Source organism: Coturnix japonica, chromosome 3, assembly GCF_054131305.1.
Source record: "Coturnix japonica strain WE chromosome 3, WE-NBRP24, whole genome shotgun sequence".
Taxonomy (NCBI): domain Eukaryota; kingdom Metazoa; phylum Chordata; class Aves; order Galliformes; family Phasianidae; genus Coturnix; species Coturnix japonica.
Genome location: NC_140665.1, coordinates 77308812 through 77328281, shown reverse-complemented (window position 1 = coordinate 77328281; position 19470 = coordinate 77308812). Strand labels below are relative to the sequence as shown.

The 19470-nt window shown below is 39.7% G+C and overlaps 1 protein-coding gene across 4 annotated transcripts in view; it reads left to right on the top strand.

Annotated features, from left to right (window-relative positions):
• KCNQ5 (potassium voltage-gated channel subfamily Q member 5) overlaps positions 1-19470 on the top strand; it is a 243455-nt gene that overhangs the window by 213285 nt on the left and 10700 nt on the right. For all 4 annotated transcript variants that reach the window (XM_085543744.1, XM_015859068.3, XM_015859067.3 and 1 more), the window contains 2 exons: positions 4198-4418; positions 16755-16863. In XM_085543744.1, coding sequence (XP_085399870.1) covers positions 4198-4418; positions 16755-16863 — 330 coding nt within the window. The remainder of the gene's footprint in view (positions 1-4197; positions 4419-16754; positions 16864-19470) is intronic.

Sequence of the window (19470 nt, the reverse complement as noted above, 5' to 3'; positions counted from 1 at the left end):
CCACCAGCCTGCTCGGTGTGAAAAGCTGAGACGTGAAGCACAGATTTTGACTAGTGGAAAACAGCAGTGCTGCAGGTTGGAGGCTGGTATGGGGCAGAGGTAGAAGTGTAGGGGTAGAAACACCCAGAAATGTAAGAAGATAGAGAAACAGGGGAGCAGGACAGGGAGGCAGAGTGATGTCCCATTAACCAAAAATTATAGTAAGATGCTTAACAGAAGACAGAGAAAACTGTGAGTGCAGGAGAGAAAAGCAAGCATTTGTTGACATTTATCAGTTAAAATCTTAAGTCGAGTAATTTGGTGCACCAAAGAACCGTTTGTTCCCGATGCGATGAAGCTACAGTGACCTCTAGTGTCTTGAAACACGTATTCCTATGATGGAAAAGAATTTGAAAAGGAAGAGCTGCAAAGTCCTTTCCTATTGCAGGGAGGTGAATGGCTCATCCATGTACTGACAAGACAAATGAATGGTAAAATTCTGCAACTAATCCTTCAGAAGAAAAAAGAAAAATCACTTGCATTTTTTTCCAGAGGTTTCAGTTGTAGCTCCACTACTTCAAAGCTTCTTGCTTCAAAGCATCAGCTTTACTTATATGAAAGTATCCACAGATTGCAGCCTGCAAGTATAGAGGAGACCAGAGGCATTACCACTGCCATGGAAGATTGCAATAGAAAGCTGATATATATATAAGCCAACAGGAATAAATAATCAATCACATAATCACAAGAAATGATGGACAGACACATATCTAAAGGAATATGGAGATAGATAATTGGAAATAGCTGGATTTCTCTCTGACCTTTGTCATTTAAGTCTGATACAGGATCCTGTGTAATTTCAGAAAGCATTTACACACCTATTTTACCAATTCCTCCTAATAGTTCTTGCCTTTTGGAGTAGCATTCAAGTTAAACTTTGGAAGTAATTAACAAGATATGTGGATTTCCAAGGGGCATTGGCAGGTGTACATTAATTCAAAGAATTTTCTTTGGATTTCTCATAAAGAGGAAATAAAAAAAAAAATAGAACAGGCTAAATTCTGTAATATATGAAGAATTTGTAGCAGGGCATTGGACAGCACTAATACAAACATCATTAAAACAGAGTACAGAGCTTTAAGGCTTCAGTGGCCACTAACTCAAGTGTAGAATGCCCCAAACTGATTGCAAGGGCATAAGATTATCTCCAGTGTGTATCTCTAATGCTATCCCCACCACTACTACAACAGATTGTTGAGAGTCCAGAGCCTATAAAGGGAAGGGATGTCACTGTGGGTAAAAACCCTGCTCAGCATGCCCCAAAAATGCAGTTTTTTCAGTTATTTCTAAATGATACCTTATTTATTATCATTCTTCTAGACATGGGTTCTCCCCTGCTGGAAGTCATACGGTTTATTCCTGTGCTGAGTAGGACCTGGTGGCTCTAGGAACATTTCCCACCAGTCTCAAAATAGGAACAGGGATCCAAGAGCAAAGAACTCCTATAACCAGTGTCTTTGGAGAAACTCTCAAGACGTAAAACAGTTTCCAAAGCAGGCTTCCTTCAGAAGCTCTGTTTCTCTTCATGATGCAGCATTCTCTGCATGGGCCCTTGGCATGCCTTTATGTTGCCATTGCTACAAAGCAGATTTTAAGTGTGAGGTCTGGATTTTAAATTAATATTTTCATTCTCAGTGTTGCACTGTTACAAATGGCTCTAATACAGCTGAAGTATCTACTGTTCCTTTTACCATTGCCTCATTGCTTTGGTTTGGAGAACTAAAGATATTCAGGTTAAGTAACCATTGTATATCATTCAGTTTTAATAATGAAATAGTCTTGTGCGTTTAAGTCATTTAAATGCAGGCATTGTTTACATTAGCACACATTAATTAACATAATAGTGTATGCTTTTTTCATTTTACTATTTTCATTTTCAATTTGCAGCTACTTAGATTATGTTAAAAATCTATATGGTCCATGCTGATCTTATTTATGGCTCATTTACCTTTTGTTTTTCTTTTTTCATTTTAATAGCTATAAAAGACAGAGAGCTGTCCAGAAAGCTTTTTACTTTAAGATTTGTCAAAAGTACATATAATTTGATTTCATTTTCAATATCAGAAATAATTTGAGCCATCAACAGAGGGGACACATATGGGAGTAAGAGAAAGTCGATGCTGATCCTGTTGCTATAATACTATATGTAGCTAACAAATATTTTCCACTTTTTACTTTCATGAAGTTGTACAATGCAAAAAATTCCTGTGATGAAATGTGATTTTTATTGAGAACTAAATTTAAGAACTCACTTTTCTTTCAAATAATAGTTTCTGTGGATCTTTTGTATTGACTTTGCAACAATATATAGACAGTACTGCTGTGGGTAACAATTTTCAGTGGAAACAGATTATGTTTCCAGAACCATCATGTGTTTATGTCAACAATTGCTTACTCTGGGCAAAGGGAAGAAGGGAATTGCATTCAGAAATTACAGGAAAGGTATTCCTTCAAGAGATTCAACATGCCGTATAGAAATATGTTTACCTAGTAATCTTCTTACTGATATGCCTTTATTTATTTATTTATTTATTTTATTTATGTATGTATTTGCATTCTCGAAACTTATCTCAATCTGAGCTTTCTGGCATGTGCTTTTGCCTGCTACAAATTGCATCCTTTCTGCTCTGGGTGATGTTTGTGTTCAGAATGAAATGCTATGCCATGCATGGACAAAGATATCTGATTATCTCAACATTTCACAGCTACAGAAGTTTATAATTACATTCAATCTCATATAATTACATATTAACTCTGTATTTTCAGAGTGCAGTTGGTTAAACATCTAAGAACCACACAGTACATTTTAGCAGTAGTTAATTGGCTTCAGAGTTCATCTCTCTTGAAAACATATTTTATGGGTATACAGAAGTTAAGTGCAAAGACTTGAGGGTACTAGAAAGATTTTTAACTTCAAGTACAATTATAGTTTGCAAGTAGACAGTCTTTGCTCTTGACGTCTTCATTGCATCCTCCAAAACTTATGTCAGTGCAGTGCAACTGTGCGACCCATTAACAATATACCATGAGCAGCTCCTTCTTTGCTCACTTCATCTCTCCTGTTGCCTAAACAGTATCCTTGATGAAAGTGGCCATTCCCACAGATAAAACAAGGGTACCAAAGCAGATGTAAGACTTCATTTCTGTTTTCCCTTTGTGCCTTCTGCTTCAGGAAGCAACAGACAAAAGCAAGAAGGCTAAGCTGTGAAAAAGCATAAACATGTAGCTAGGGGAAACAAATGAATTTCATCATATGTTTTAAGGTAAACAGAGTTAATTTGAGTATTAAGAAATAGAAACTCTACATGTCCCACATTTAGATGACTGGAGGGGAAGAATACAAGCACAGAAGGGAACAAATCTTGACCAACTGTAAGGACACAGGGCCACCTTTGGCCCAGCAGTCACAGCCATGACCTTAGTTGGGCCTTAGTGTTTGTCCTGAAGTGCCAAAAGCACCTGCAAGTAATGAGGCCCCAGTTTAATATCAAGCAGTGACTTTAGTGAGCACAGGGGGTAACATTACATTTCCATTAACCAGTCATCACTCTCTTTCATGAATGTTTTGTTAATTTTGGTTTTGTCTTATCCCAGTAAGTTCTGTTACATAAAATTATGAGTGAGTGACCACTAACAACGCATATGAAATGCTGGAGGTGCCATATCTTGAAAACGCATGATGATACTAACAGTATTCTTGCCTGCTTAAAAAAACAGACAACAAACGAAAACACTATATGGCATGCAATAATCATAGAACACATTTTGTTCTTGTCTATCTGAAGAGATCATCAGAAGTGCACTGAGCTGGGCTGATTAAAGTGGGAATAAACCTCTTTAAAATTCAAGGGATAAAAAAGTAAACCCTAGAGATTAATTATAGTTGTATTAATAGTTGTATTAAATTTGTTTCTGTTTGTTAATTTTAATTTCCTTTACAAGATTATTCTGTACTTAAGATAGACTGTTTTGGGTTATGTCTCTACCGGATAATAATTACTACAAGTCATTTCCATTCCCAAATTATACATATTCAATGAAAATAGAAGTGTGTAAGAAAAAGGTTCGTACTATTGAGAATTTTTAGAGTTTATATTCTGTTACCTTATGATAGAAACAGAATAGTGGAAGAATAAAAACCATTTCTCTTCTTCACAGTCAAAAGTTAAGTTTCAAGGAGCGGGTCCGGATGGCCAGCCCACGGGGTCAGAGCATAAAGAACAGGCAGTCATCAGTCGGAGATCGCCGGTCCCCGAGTGCCGACATTGCCACTGACGGCAGCCCCACCAAGGTCCAGAAGAGCTGGAGCTTCAATGACCGCACCCGTTTCAGGCCATCGCTGCGGCTGAAGAGCTCACAGCCCAAACCTGTGGTTGATGGTAGGAGTTTTTTGTGCCTCCTTTTCCATTATGCTCTTCTCAGCCTTTCCAAACTGCTCTGACATATGAGTATGGTGAATGCAACCCATGTCTGGAAAGCAGACAGAATCTTTATATTGGGATGGGGTTACCTGAAGGCAATAGCCTGCTGCAAACAGCATGCTGACACAATTATGCTAAATATGAATCTTGTTTCAGTGACACGCAAAGAGTTAACAGTAGAAAAGAGGGAAATCACAGGTGGACAAAATGCATCCCTCACATTTGGTTTTCACAGGAGGCCTCTTATTGCCACCAGGGGTACAATCACCTGGCAGAAAGGCATATACCAGCAGGTGCCTTAGGTTTTACTCCTTAGCTTTGGGGTGTTGTATCAGAAAAGTGAGATAGGTAGCCTTAGCAAACAAAAATAGTGTTACTGCTCTTATGTATTGCCTTCTAAAGAGTATTTTAGATGTGGGAAGGAACACAGCCTTTCTTGCACCCTGCCTCACTGCGAAAATTAATGCTTCCCCTCTCGACTCTCCTTGCTGGGAAAGGTTCTCTCCAGCAGTCAAATAGCAACTGCTGAGTCAAAGATCTTCATCTATAAAGGTTTACTAAGACAGAGGCATTGACTCTTCTAACCAGAAAGCACTGCCACTAGTTACAGCAGCCCTCTGGCAGGCAGGACTCGAGGGCTCCAGATGAGTCCGACCTCCTTAGAAACGTGTCCTGCACTGGAAGATGTCCTCACACAGCTCTGGGTGGGACCCCTTCTCCAGAAGACTTAGATGTGGGTTTCTATGTTTACATTTTTTTCCTATTTATTAATATTTTGTCCTTTCCTGTGGGTCTCTCACGAGGAAAATAAGGGAAATACTGTCTAGCTATGAGTGGAGGCAGTGATGTCAGCTATATGGAAAAGATACACTGTGAATCATCCGTTCAGAGTAAAGAGATGCAGCTTTAAGATTCTTCTGCAATGCTTATCACCTATGTAATGTCCAAATTTGTGGCCAAACTGTCCAGACAAGAGAGTAATTTCATTGCTCACTTCCTTTTTAGAAGTCATTATCACAAACACCTAGGTTGCAAAACAACCATTGAACTGAAATGCCCCATCACTTAGATGAGAATGTCCTGCACAACACATCTTGTCAGGAAAAGCCTGGGTAAATAAACCTTTCCTGATGAACAAACTAGGCAAACCAAAGGTGTTTTCTAAGGTCATCTTTCCAGGCAAGCCCTCCTGTGTGGAGAGCTCTTGGATGCACAAATCCCAAATCTGGCTGCATTACAGTGAGCTCCTGAGAAGCATCAGCCACTGTTCAGTGTCCAAGGAGCCCTCCAGGTAGCTCACCAAGCCCTGATCCTTTTTGGAGCACAAGATATTGCTCATGTCCCACAGAAGCCACATAACCTGGGGTGTGTGATGCCTGCCTGGTTTCTGGCTGTCATGGAGTTGTGATGATGCCAGTGCTCTGAACAGGGAAGTGAGAAATGCTCAGGGTACCACAAGTCTGAAAGTACCCTCTCTAAATGTAAGCTTCTTGTATAATCAGTTAGTGCCAGTATCTGTCAAAATACAAGCCAGAATTGATTTCATAGGTTAAACTCCTGTAACTTGCACTGAACTGTAAGTGAAATGAGAAGAGAGCATTTTGTTTAGCATACTCCCAGGGTATCAGCAGCTCCTTCTGTGCCAGTCCCTCAGTCTGCACCTCGCTCAAGTATCTGCTTCCTTTTTCATCAGCCCATTTGTCACAGAAATACTTCCGACGTATATTGTCCTGTGGTTTGTCCTGTGTGTGCTGTTGTTTATAGCAGTCATCTGCATGAGAAGATCACACTCATTCTCAGTGTCTCTGTTTGATGGAAAAGGTGTCATAAATGGCACCTTGGGTATTTCTGTAGATAAAAGATAGTAACAACAGAGACTTCACTGTCATGAGTAAGCCCTTAAAGATCTTCCCACTCCCCAGGGTGAGCCCAAGCTGTTTCCTTGTAAGCAGTTTCCAGCTCCTTGTCCACCCTTATGAGCTAGAGCCAACAGATATGACTGATTTCTCATCTGTGGCAGGAGGAACAGCCTCCATTGTCTCCAGCTTTTAGGCAAATGCCAAGTTTCCAGTCTGGGACCCAGTCCAGTACTTCTAGGACTGGTCTCATCAGGTCAATTTCCACTGTGCTTTCTGCTGAGAGGCAGCTCCCTGCTCCTTTACCCAGTCCACTGCAGGAAAAGCTCTGCAGCACTACTGAGCTTGATACATTCTATTTTTTTCTTTCCATTTGTGTTATCGGTTTCATAGTTTGGCACACTTTGAAAAGATCTGGAGACTATTTATTTAGTTTATGTATTTAGTTCAGTACTTCCTGAATTTTTTTCACTGAAAACACAGCATTCGCAGCATTTTAGTGATACCTCTCAGTCATCAAAACCTCCAGTTCCCTTCTGGAGGTATTCTGCAACCAAAGAATTGTTTTGGTCTGCTGATCTTCCAGCCAAACTAGAAGCCACCATTCCTAGGTTTTAGTCAGTGCACAAAACAATACCCTTAAGTGGCTGGTTTTTCTGGGGTTTCTTTTCCCTTTGCAGTAAGTTTAAGGGGAGAAGAAATGACACTTTCAAAAGACCCTTCCAACAGAGGCAATTTGGTACAGGATCCTCAGTCCAGGGTCAAATGGTTACATCAGTAATCCAATGAAAAAATAAAAGGTTCTTATTATGAACATCGCTTTTCAAAAGAAAAGACATTCATATGTTTGGAACAGGCTCCCAAAGGCAGTGGCCATAGCACCAAGTATATTGGAGTTCAAGAAGCATTTGTACTACACTCTCAGACATAGAGTTTGATTTTGGGTGGTCCTCTTTGGAGTCGGGAGTTGGACTTGGTCATCCTTGTAGGACCCTTCTAATTTGGGATATGGTATGGTTCTATAATTTACTTGATTTTTGTTTAGCTGATTTAGTGTTGTAAGTTATCTTCACTTAGTGCAGGTGCAGCAGGAACTACCCTCTTTATGAAGGTAAAGTTTGCTAAAATCTTCAAAAAACCAAAGCAAATGAGCAAATATTACTTATATAGGGAGTTCAAAAAGGAAGTGAAATCTTTAATTGGGTGAGAGTGATCTAAGGCAGATAGTCAATTGAGAGATTTGGCAGGATTGAGAAAGTTCTAATAAAGGATGTGGCTGGAGTCTGGGCCAAAACAATCAGAAGAAGACTGCTAAAAAAGCTAAACACAAGCAGTTAGAAAATGTAGTGTAAAAGGTTTGTAATCCAGACAGGAGCTTACAGAGGCAGCAATTGGATAACACGACTGAAAATGTAATAGCTTTTCTCTTACACCATGTGTTAACAAAAGCTTACGAACACTCCCCTGCTGCGTATTAAAACCATAGAAGAAGGGTTTCTCGGCAGTAAAGCAGAACGCTTCAGCTGGTCACAGGCATGTTCTAAGGGGCATTTTGGTGTGGGAGACCTGGAGCAGCATGACCGAAACTGCTGCAGAAATGCCTTTAATTATGGGTAGTGACAGCCCTCTGAAACTGCCTGTAAACCTTCTATTGCTCTTGCCAAAGTGGGCCTGGCAACTGCAGCAATTATTTCAGCTACATATGTGCATTTGCAAATTGAATCCAAACCTGAGAGAGCTTTGATGGCTGGAGAGAGCCTTGGTGGCACGGCTGCAGACACTCCAGAGCATTTAACAACAGTGCAGGGGAGCTAAATTGAAAACTAAGACTTATGTAATCTGATTTTAAAAATACATCCAGTCTCCAGTGAAATGTGCCTTGCAGCTGCCAGAACTCTTGCTGGAGATGAGACCCTGCAAAAATTACTAAAGGTGCTAGGATGCTGCATTTCCAATCCCTGTTATCAGTTTAGAAGGGAATTATCACCTCCAAGCAGATCTAATGGAAATCTTCACCACTAAATCTGTGAAGGATTTGGGAGTACTAAATAGTCAGGTTTCACAAAACGTGAGCTTGAAATGATAACAAAAATCATCTGAGAATATTTTACCAAGTGGTGAAGAGGTAGACAACAAGCTAATAGGGTCATGCCAGATAAAGCACTCTCACAAGAGCTGCTGTGCTGCAGGGGTGCTCCTGCAGCTTACCCCGATGGGCTCAGAAGCCTTGGCTGAGCCCTGACCCACATGACCCACTCCTGTCACCATATCCTGCTTATACAGCATGGCTTATATCCCTACACACCTAAACAGAGACTCCAGCTAATCTGTCAATGGGGAACAGCCCCCAGTACACCAGGCACTGCTGTGGGGAGCATTCCCCTTTCCAAACATATAGATGAGCTTTTCTTCTGCTTGCTTCTTTCTGTGAGGAGCAGAACTGTCTTCTGCTTTAATCCTACTCCAGTCTTGCATGGCCAGAGTTTAAGGAATGAGCTGATATTATGTTGGGCATGCAGTCCTTAAGAAGGGACAAAAGTGCCCTTCTGTACTTGTACACCACTGTCCCATGATGGTTATTGTGCATTTGCTGTATGCTACAGATGTTGTGTGGCTGTTTGAATAAAGCATCAAAAGTGTTCAGCACCAGAGATATTGCAAACATTTTTCATTTGATTAATTAAAAAGGACTCTCTAAGGGATTATTTGATTTCTGCAGTATCCCTGAACATTATATGCTTGTATGACCTCTAGCCTTTCACTCCCTGCAGAGTACTTGCTCAAAATCCACAGGGTAGAGTATATTACAAGAACCACGGAAAGAATGCAACTGTGCATTTCAGCCCCCGTGTCCTCAGTTACTACTGTATAATTTATGGATTGCAAAAATGACAGGCTTTCCTTCCAGTAGCACAAACATCTTGACCTCGTACATGGTTCACTTGAGGTGGCAAAGGTCCTTCTTTTAGTTGCTTCTATACCTCCCTTAGCTTAAATCTGCTTATTCAAAATGAAGCTGCATGATGCGAAAACCAAGCTGCTCTATTTGTACAACACATGATGTGACGAAATAGCATGTTATTTGCAGTATGTCAATTGGTGCTGGGTGGTAGATTTATTTTCTTCTGATCATTTAACTGCATGATAGAGCTCTCATTCATTACAGTTGCAATTGTAATTAATTAGGAATATCCTATAAAATAATCTAGCAGTGAGATCTAAGCTCTGAGTCTATACATTTTGAGCAATTACTTTATTTTATTCTATTCCTGCCAAAGTTCTCCATCATATGTGATGAGTAGCCTGCCATACACCTTTACTACCTGAACTGAGTGCTCAAGTGTGGTCATGATAAACAGTTGGTGGTTAGCAATCTCATCTCCCAGGACCTGTGTTAGGACTTCTGGACTATTGGACTTTGTTCTACAATGACATGCAAAGAGATAGGAAATTAGGCATGATATTAAACTCATTAGCTCGCAATTGTAGGTCTTATCATATATAGAAATATAACTTCTTGTGTGCACTGTACATAAAATGTCAGAGAACTGTGTCCAGTGCTATGATGGAGTACTGCAACAGGCTGCACAGAGAGGGTGTGGAGTCTCCTTCTCTGGAGATGTTCAAGACCTGCCTGGACACCTACCTGTGCAACCTGGTGTAGGGAGCCTGCTTTGGCAGGGGGGTTAGGCAGGATGATCTCTAAAGGTCCCTTCCAGCCCCTACAATTCTGTGTCTAAAAAAGTAACTACAGTCATTTGTATATGTGAGAGAAACCTACACTTTTCTTTCTCTTCTCATATGGCATTCTAAAATTGCTGGCTAGTGTGCCACTGTTTATAATAAGATCAGCAATTTTAACTGCAGAATTGTTATGTATATAATGAATTGTCTTTTAGAGGTCTCCTGGTTCTCCATATCATCACTCAAAATGAACAGGACTCCTTTTTAATTAAGCCATGGGAGCTGTTCCATGCAATATCGCCAGTGCACAAAATTTCTGAGAAGTTAAATAATAGCTAAAGATAGTTAAGAATTGCTAGCAGGGAATGTTAGAATTTTAGCTATTTGGAACTTGTATGCATTATATGATAACAGATATAAATTAGGTTTCTGGCCTTAAAAATTGCATTTACAGAGGTGTAGGAGTTTAGGCGTCTAAATAACTATACTCAAATTGTGTGTTAAAAAAAATGTTCTAAAAATCCTAACTTCTGTTTTTGCCAAATATGAGGGTTACTAGAAATCTTTTCACTGATATAATGTTTGCTGGGTAAATGTTTTATGCTGCTATACTGGTAAAACTTCCTATTGCACTACAGCTACTGAATTCCAGTTCTGATATCTTTATCTGCCCCTTGTCTGGAAATCTTTGCCTCTTTAATAGGAAGAGAAAGAAGGAAGAGATGTGTTATGCCTATAGCACTGCTGCACTCCACATGGATACTGTGTAGGGTTGAGGCTTAGGATGTGCGTGAGGCAGAGGGAGTTCTTTAAATCTGGTGCAGTGATGCTGCTCTCCTCCTTCAAGGAGGCATCAGTTTCAGATGTCTTCAAATGTCGTCATCTTTGCTCCTTCTTCCTTAATTTCTCCACTTGAAAACCATTTTATACTACCAGGGTTTTTGTGTCTTTTTTAGACATGTATTAAACAGTAAAAGTGAAGAGCAAACCACGGGAGCTTACTTGTCCTGCCTCCTTCCTTCTTTAACAATTTGAAGAAAGCTTTCTCATTATTTTTTATTATTTATTTCCAGGGATCAAGAAAATAAATGCATGGTTCACTCCCTTGGGCCTCTTTTTTTTCTTTTTTCTTTTTTTTTTTTTGGCTTCTGCTCTGAAAAGCATGTAAACATGTGCTGCTGCCTTTCCCTGTTCGGGGAAGCTTTGGGCATTCTTATCGTTAAGTGAGTGATTAAGTTCCATCCCAATTAGCGTTGCTTTTTTCAGTTTCCTACAGAGCTTAGCAAGCAATCACGGTGAAATGATTTATGTGAACTATTTTTTGAAAGAGAGTCAGCTTGTTGATGCAAAGGAAAATTTGAAAGAGCATCACTTCTAAGGGTAGTGATGGAAGTTTGTGTTCGTGCTGCAACAAACAGGAAAATAATAAGAGCCGGCAAAGAACTGAGAAGCTTTATGAAACATTTAAACAAAGTTACTAGGCTGAGTCACATTTGATTTTGATTAAGGGAAATTATATTAACTGTGTGAATATAGAACCTGAAGGTGTCTATAGCTAGGGTGGTTTTTTAAGGGAAGAAGTAATTGAGATTTTGTGAAACATTCCATGCATTGTGACATTTGTGGAAATACTAAAAATTGAGGATATCACAATATTTTAGAGAATATGGGCTAAAAACCTAACTTTTCACAGCAAGTACTGCTGGTAAAGAATGCTACGTCAAAGGCAGTGTAAAGTGAAGTGAAGTGCCCCTACCTTATGGGCATTCTAGGCTTTAACAAGGGACTTGTACCTCCAGCTGTCCCTTCCACTCTCAACAGTTATGGGTTGTTTGAACCTCAATTCCTATGTTGAGTTCTGGATTTCCAACATTAGTTATAAAGTATCAAAGAATCACAGAATCATAGTATGGGTTGGAAGGGACCTCAAGGATCACGAAGCTCCAACCCTCTGTCACAGGCAGGGCCGCCAACCTCCATATCTAATACTAGACCAGGCTGTCCAGGACCCCATCCAACCTGGCTTTGAACACCTCCAGGGATGGGGAATCCACAACCTCTCTGGGCAAGTATGGCTTGCTGTAACTCAGCCATCTGTGAAAATTAGGCCACCAGCTATTTTTCACTTGAAGCCATGCATGAAAATAAAAATAATTCAGGTGTTTTTTTTTCAAATCAGTGCTTTTTTGCTTTTTTTTTTAACCAAGTTGAAGTAAGACTGTGCCGTAACGAATAATTGAGGGTCATCTGCACACTCTCGACCTTGGGCACCTATTCATATTTTGCCTTGTCTAAGAGGTGAGTACTTAACCTCAACAAAATCACTTAGATCACCCACACAAACAGCCCGAGCCATCTCCTGCAGACTCACAAAAAGGCTGAAGCACATCTGTAGGCTTTGAAAAAACTAATGAAAGGGTCTGTGTTGGGATCAATACAGTGCTGACGGTGTTGAGAGCATTACCATAGGGCTATTCATGGTGTCTGCACAGGCATTTATTAGTGTTGGACTGTTGATGTTCGCATTTGACAGTTCCAGAAAACAAATTAAAGATGGGAGTAGAAAATATTTCCTGTTCTGTTCAACGGGCACATAATTGCTCAAATATTACTGACATTGAGAGCACAAAGCTATGAGGGGGATCAGAGCAGTGGTACAGTTTTCCCAATTATGATGAAAGGATGTTTGATATGCACAGATAATAAATCAAATCTTGCACATAACTTCTGTGCAGAGTCATATGAAACGCAGCAACATACTCGCAATTTTTTTGTTAGTGACATATAAGGTTACAGAACAGTGTAATTTTTATTCAGTTCATTTGGGATGATCATAACTGACGAGTTTGCAAGAAGAATGCATAAACACTGTGACAAACTGGGAAATATCCATATAATTTTAATGACTTTAATGCTGTTAAGGAAGAAAGGAAGAAATTAATAAGAGGCAAAGACAAGACAGTGACCCAAATAACACTGCAGACTGTAAGATATTCACAGCTGGCCAATGAGTTGTGAAACAGATACCAGTTTAAATACTTACACAGACAGACTGAAGCTTAGAATCAGAAGACATCTTAAATTGTAAAGATGGTGGTATTAGAAAAGAGGAACTGTTTCTGAGTTGTCCAACTGACTGAAAACTCTTCTTAGGTAGAATTCCAGGAGTATGTCTGAATGCTGTACTAAGGGAAATTGTCAAGGCCAGATTCTGCTGCCCAAGCAGCAGATTTGGAAGGCTTTTTACCTAGTGGTAGGGGCTCCTGGAGAAAAAGCCAAGCTGTTGCTAATCCTAGGAAGACCTGGACCATGCACGGACCCCAACAGGGAGCAGGAGACACAGCTAAAGGCTACAGAGATGGAATAAGGAGCAGGAGTGTGTAGAACTAAGTGCGAGCTGGCACTGAAGGGCCTGCCTGCCCAGTTACTGGTAGGTAGGAACCTCCCTGAGAACAGGAGGCGGCACAGAGCAGGGCTTGTCAGAGGCCGTAGCTTAATACTGTCTGGGAACTGGCAGTGATTTTAACAGCTGGAGCCATTGCAGGGGCCAAGCTGGCCCCGACCTCAAGGATGAACTTGAGAGGGACAGAAGTGATACAAGAACATCTCACCTCATAACTATGTCATACACAGCATGAGCTTCCACTGGAAAAATTCATCAGAATGTGAACTTCAAGTTCAGTGGCTTTTTAAGATGGACTTTTTTTTTCCTCCAGATTATTACTATGTATTTCTCAAACCTTTTCCCAAGTCTGCTTAGTATTAAAAAGAAACGTGAATGTTTCCCATATGAATCAAATAAGGTTTATAGCTTTTCTCGAGTTTTATTGACATGTAGTACTGAGCGCCTGCTATAATAGAGGAAATTCATGACAGTGGGAATATTAGAAAGCAAAAACAAAAAAGGAAGGTGATTTATTAGGAGCAGTATCTCTTCTTAAAGCTGGCTTAAATTTATAAGAATTTTCCAGCGTCTGTTTAAAGATTTTGCTGATTTTTGTATCCACATGAGAGCAACATGAAACTCTAATTGCACCATACTGTTCTAAGAACAGTTCTGCAAAGATATGCTGCATTAAGGAGGACCTTTTATTAATGACACTGCACTTGGCAGAGGACCCAGGAACTGTATCAGTGAGATAATCATATAGAAACATGTTTATTTTAAACTTTCAAGTTGGAGTCTCCTGTTTCACAGGGATTACATGGCTGGAGCTCTTCTGACCTTAGCAAAATTATCCCTAATTTACACTAGAGTAACTGATTTTGTTTACACCTTAGACAGCCACTGGAAATATCAGAAATGTACAGAACTCAACTTTTCATATGGAATTTAGGGATGAGCTGGGAGATTTCAGCACTGGGAGGACTGGAGAGACTAATCAGACATGACACCTAGAATCACAGAAACACCAAGGTTGGAAAAGACCTACAGGATCATCCAGTCCAACCATCCACCTATCAAAGAAAGTTAGTGTCATGATATACTCAACACTTTGGGAATGCAGTTTAAATTCTGTGCATACCCAAAAAAACCTAATTACATAATTTATTTTAGCTAACTATAGTTTTTAGACTGAAATCTAAATATTACTTAGGCAGGAGCAGTGGAGAGACATATGTATTTTGTCTGTAAGATAAGCAATAGTAAAGCTTGTGTAAAGCCAGTTAAAAGCACTCTTAACATCACTGAAGGCTGAAGGCTTGGCTTGCAACAGTAGGAAGAAAGGTAAGATACCAGTTGTGGATGAAAACTTCATTTTTATGATGTAAAACTGAACCTTTTCAAGGTTCCATTTGATTGCACACTGAGTGTGATTGAAGACGCTATTACCTTGGCTATAAACCATCCCTGTTATGTTAAGTTGATCTGTCACAGATACATTTTTTGTTCTTTACAGTTATGGTAGATGTTCATCATGAATATAACAGTTCAGCAACAGTCAAAAAAGGAAACATGTATTCTAGAGGCTAATGAACTAGGCACAGTAGGCTCTGCTTTGCCGCAGGTACATGGCCTTAACCAAATCACTTGTTTTGTATATCCCACTTTCTGTTCAATGCTAAAAACTGTCCCTTGGATGCTCTTAAGTTTGATCAGGGGTAGATTTAGTTCATGAATCACAGAAAGCATGGAAGTGATTTGTGCTATTGTTTCCTGTCAGAACAGTGCCAACAACGAAACTACCACAACAGAAGGTTAAGGTCTTGTGAGGAATTAAAAAATACCACAAACTTATTTTTCAGCTTCTGTCCAAAAATGTTCTTTGAACTATTGACCTTTAGATTTTAAGGACTCTTCTAATATTTTAGTGAATAACTTTTAAGGTCATATCTCATCAAAACAAATTATTGTGGCCAAATATTTAATCTGCAAAGACAATGCAGCAATAGCGGTTCCAGAAAATGCAGCCTAGTAGAATGCTGTTTATTCTAAGATAGTATTCTGATTAGATTTAAAAGATGACATGAAATTTCTATGCGTTTCAGCATGATAAAGAATATTTTTCATCTTTAATTTACGGTCATTGTGAAAAGGGAACTTGTAAAAATGTCCTGTTTTTGTCTGATTGTGGATCAAAATTGATTACGGCGGAGTCATCTGAAATATCTAACTTGCAGTGTTTTTGAGCCTCTGTTTTAAATAATAGCATGAATATAGGTAGGGACATAAGACTGTAAAGAAACCTCCTTTGTTATTACGGAATAACGAATCCCATCCTTTTTTCTGTATTTCATACATTATTCTTATATTTTTCATTCTCTTCTAAGTAGAGACACTGAGGTGTTAAAATGCTCTTACCTTCTGAAATTTTTCACCTGGGCACTTGGTCTTTATGCAGGTGATGAGAGACCGTTTGGGGAGGAAAAACACCTACCCTCAAGACAGGTTTCCTCTGTCATTCAGTATATATGTCTGACATGGACATCCTGCCTTCCTTCCTCCGTTGCCATTCCTGCACACTGGGAGTTCATAAACCATCTTGGTCGTGCATCCTCCCCTTTTTTCCTTGAGTACTGAGATACACTGAGCCCTTCTGAGATTTCTAATTGATTCACAAATGGTAACCCTGCAGGGGCGATGTTAGGAAAGAACAGAGGATCTATCTTGTTCAGGCAAAGAAATATATTAACTTGAGTGCCTGCTGCAAAAGAACACTGCAGAATCTACATGCCTATGAAGCTGAAGGGGGCAGATGATCCATGATGAGTGCCATTCTCTATTCATTTCTGGCAAAAAGATACTTGGTTTATTTTTTACCTGTAATGAAGTATTGCATCATTGCACAGCCTTCTTAATAAATGAAACAGATCCTTTGTCTTAAAAGTTCATTCGTGATGGTAAAAAAACAAACAAACAAACAAACAAAAAACAATTTAATATAACTTCAGCATCTTCTGCTTCTTTGATTTATATCTGTTAACTCACAACTTTCCCTTAAGACAGTGAATGTGATTAAAAACACTGAGACGTCAGAATGCGACATACTGAAACTCACTGTTCATTTGTATGAAAAATAACAGGTCTTTCTTCCCTTCTGAGTTTTATCATTTTCACTGGGGACTGCCCGGTCCTTCTATGACACAAGCCTAAATGCAGACAAGTACATCATACTGTTCATAAACTGATGAAGCTTTTTAATACTTGATTTGTAGCCCCTATTTTTTGCAGTATGACTGTGCAGGCAGCTAGAAAACACTAAGGAAGGCATTTTTAAATGCTTATTGTTTGGTCTGCTCTTGTATTTTGTAGCTGACACCAGTCTTGGAACAGATGATGTTTATGATGATAAAGGGTGCCAGTGTGATGTGTCAGTAGAAGATCTCACTCCTGCTCTTAAAACTGTCATCAGAGCAATCAGGTGAGTAAAAAATACCGAGTGAATAAATATTTCAGATTTCTGTAGTTAAGACACTAAATAATCACGTGTTTATTAGTTGAAATTATTACACATTTGTGACATAACTAATGCTAATATGGTTTACTCATCGTTTCTCATCATCACTTTTTTCCATTATCAATTTTTCAGTTTCCAAAAGTATTGTGTGGTTTGGCTACGAAAAGAAAGAGAGTAATGAGTGCTGGTTTCTAGTATATTTCCTGTAATTCAAATTATTGTATTTAATGTTGATATAGCTTTATTGAATGTATATCACTGTGCTCGGAAGCGTTACTTCCTTCAAAAGTTTACATTTTTATTGCATTTCCATATTCCTGAAACTGCCATCTGGCTTTTACTGCAACTTTCTTCTCATACCAGCAGGATAATTGCATTCATTCAGTTGCCCAAAACCTTGCCTGCCACTGAAGTAAATACAACCCCAGTGATTTAAAACTAATCGTTACCTTCTTTTCCAAGAAAGTAGAAAACTACATTGAAACTTATATAATTACCAGTATTGAATGCTTATATTTAGTATTCACCCTCCAGAGACTGCCAAAGCTCTTGTACTGAATATTTTGAAGTGAAATTCCTGACAGGCAAACCTGCCACCATAAACAGTGAACTGATAAGCAAAGAGAGCTCTGTCATCCCCTCTCTGCCAGCAGCAAACCTGATGCTATGGCTGGGGGTTGCCCCTGGGCCCTATATCACACTTGCGCTCTTCTCTAGGAAGCAGGCACCAGCCAAAGGGGGTTTCTGCAAAAAATAGTATGGAAAGGTGTTGTTTTCCTAAAGGGGGATTCTTCTCCCAGTGCTGTAGGAATGAATTCAAGCTCTTTATCAAATAATTTATAGGATGGGAACCTGCACAAGCTGCTTGTATTTCCTTCCCCTTTTTCCACTGATTGCCAGTGTAGACAGATAACTAGTAAGGCAGTTTCTAATTCTCTTCTGCAAGCCAGGGCAGCTTGACAGATCACTTGCAGATGTCTGTTCCTACCATCTTTCCAATCTGCCTGGAAATGACCTCACAGAACGTGTCAGATACCAGTTCCATGCCCACAGCCACTGCAACGGGCTACTTAAATGTCACTGCTGTGAACCGTCTCTTGTCAACAGTATTTCAGCAGGTGACATAAATCCTTATATACTGTGGACATTCAAGCTACAAGGCAGACCTGTTCCTTTGAATGGAAAATGCTCAAATTAGGAACAGACAGCATATGTTTTTGCTCTAGTGCCAAAGATGCTTGTTTGGGATGTTGCATTTTAAACAGGCTAGTTGAATCCTGGCTCCAAGCACACCTTGCCACTGTTACCTGTACTGGCAGGTGATACTAATGGCCATCTCATTCTAACTTCTGTCCAAATTCTTTAAGACTTGATATTTTAGTGCTAGCTGAATTGATAGGGCTTATTTTCAAGGGCACCGCTGAGTTGTTTTCCATGCATCACCTGCATCTTTTCACAAAATCTCAGAATAACTGAGGTTGGCAGAGACCTCTGGGTCCATCTGGTTCAAGTTCTGCTCAGGCAGGGACACCCAAAGCAGATTGTTCATACTCTTGGTAGTTATCAGCTCTAATGGAATTCAAAGGTCATTGCTGGCCAACTTCCTCCACAGGGTCATCTAAAGAAATCTTCTAAAAATATCAAAGATGCAACAGTCTCATTGTTTCAGACATGCACTATTCAGCTTTCTAAGGAACAACTCACTTCATCAATGAAGCTGAGAATGCTTTTGCATTTCCACTTGATATCAGTTGGCGAAGAATCTGTTCCATTTCTCCCTGCAAATGTTAGTATATCACCATATTGTAAACATCATATGCATCTTTCTTCAGTTATTACTTATTACATCTTTATGTGAGGTATTTAAAGCCTAATATGCAATGATATTCGGACTTTTGTTAAATGCTGTACCTTAACTTCCCAAATTCAAGAGACTGATAATTCAGTTCGTCAGATAGCTGATACTCCTCTTTCTTATTATTCAGAGTGTCTGTTACCTGACTACACTGGGATCTATGCAAACATCTGAAGAAGGATCTGAGACACTACATAGTAACTGTAGAATTTCAAGATGATAGCATCTGTCCATATGGAAACTTTGTCCCTCATTTTGAAGTTTGTTTTTAGCATCGGCTTTGAATTGCAAAGGAACAGGGGAGGGTGGAAGCTTTCCTTTCACGCTGGCATACAGGAGCAGATGAGGACAGAAGGTACTTGAATAGCTTCAATCAATAGGGTACAAAAGACCTTAACAACACACAGCAGAATCCATTCCGGCTCCATCATCTTCAGAAAACAGGACTCCCAGGCAGTCCTACTGAAGACCTGCCCATAACCTTTCAAGCTGCCCACCTCCTTTCATAGGTGCCCAGCTGAGCCTTCCCTGTCCATATTTTGTGCCACTCCTTCCATCCCCTTTCCTCCAAGCTCTCTGTTTGCCTCCAACCTGAGACAGTAGGGAAAGTAAGGAAAATCTGCTCTGTGCATTTGCAAATGTTAGAGGAGTAGTGTGGAGAGATGCATCTAACTCCAGGCCAGCAAGAGTCCTGCTCCCTGCAGATACAAGCTGGC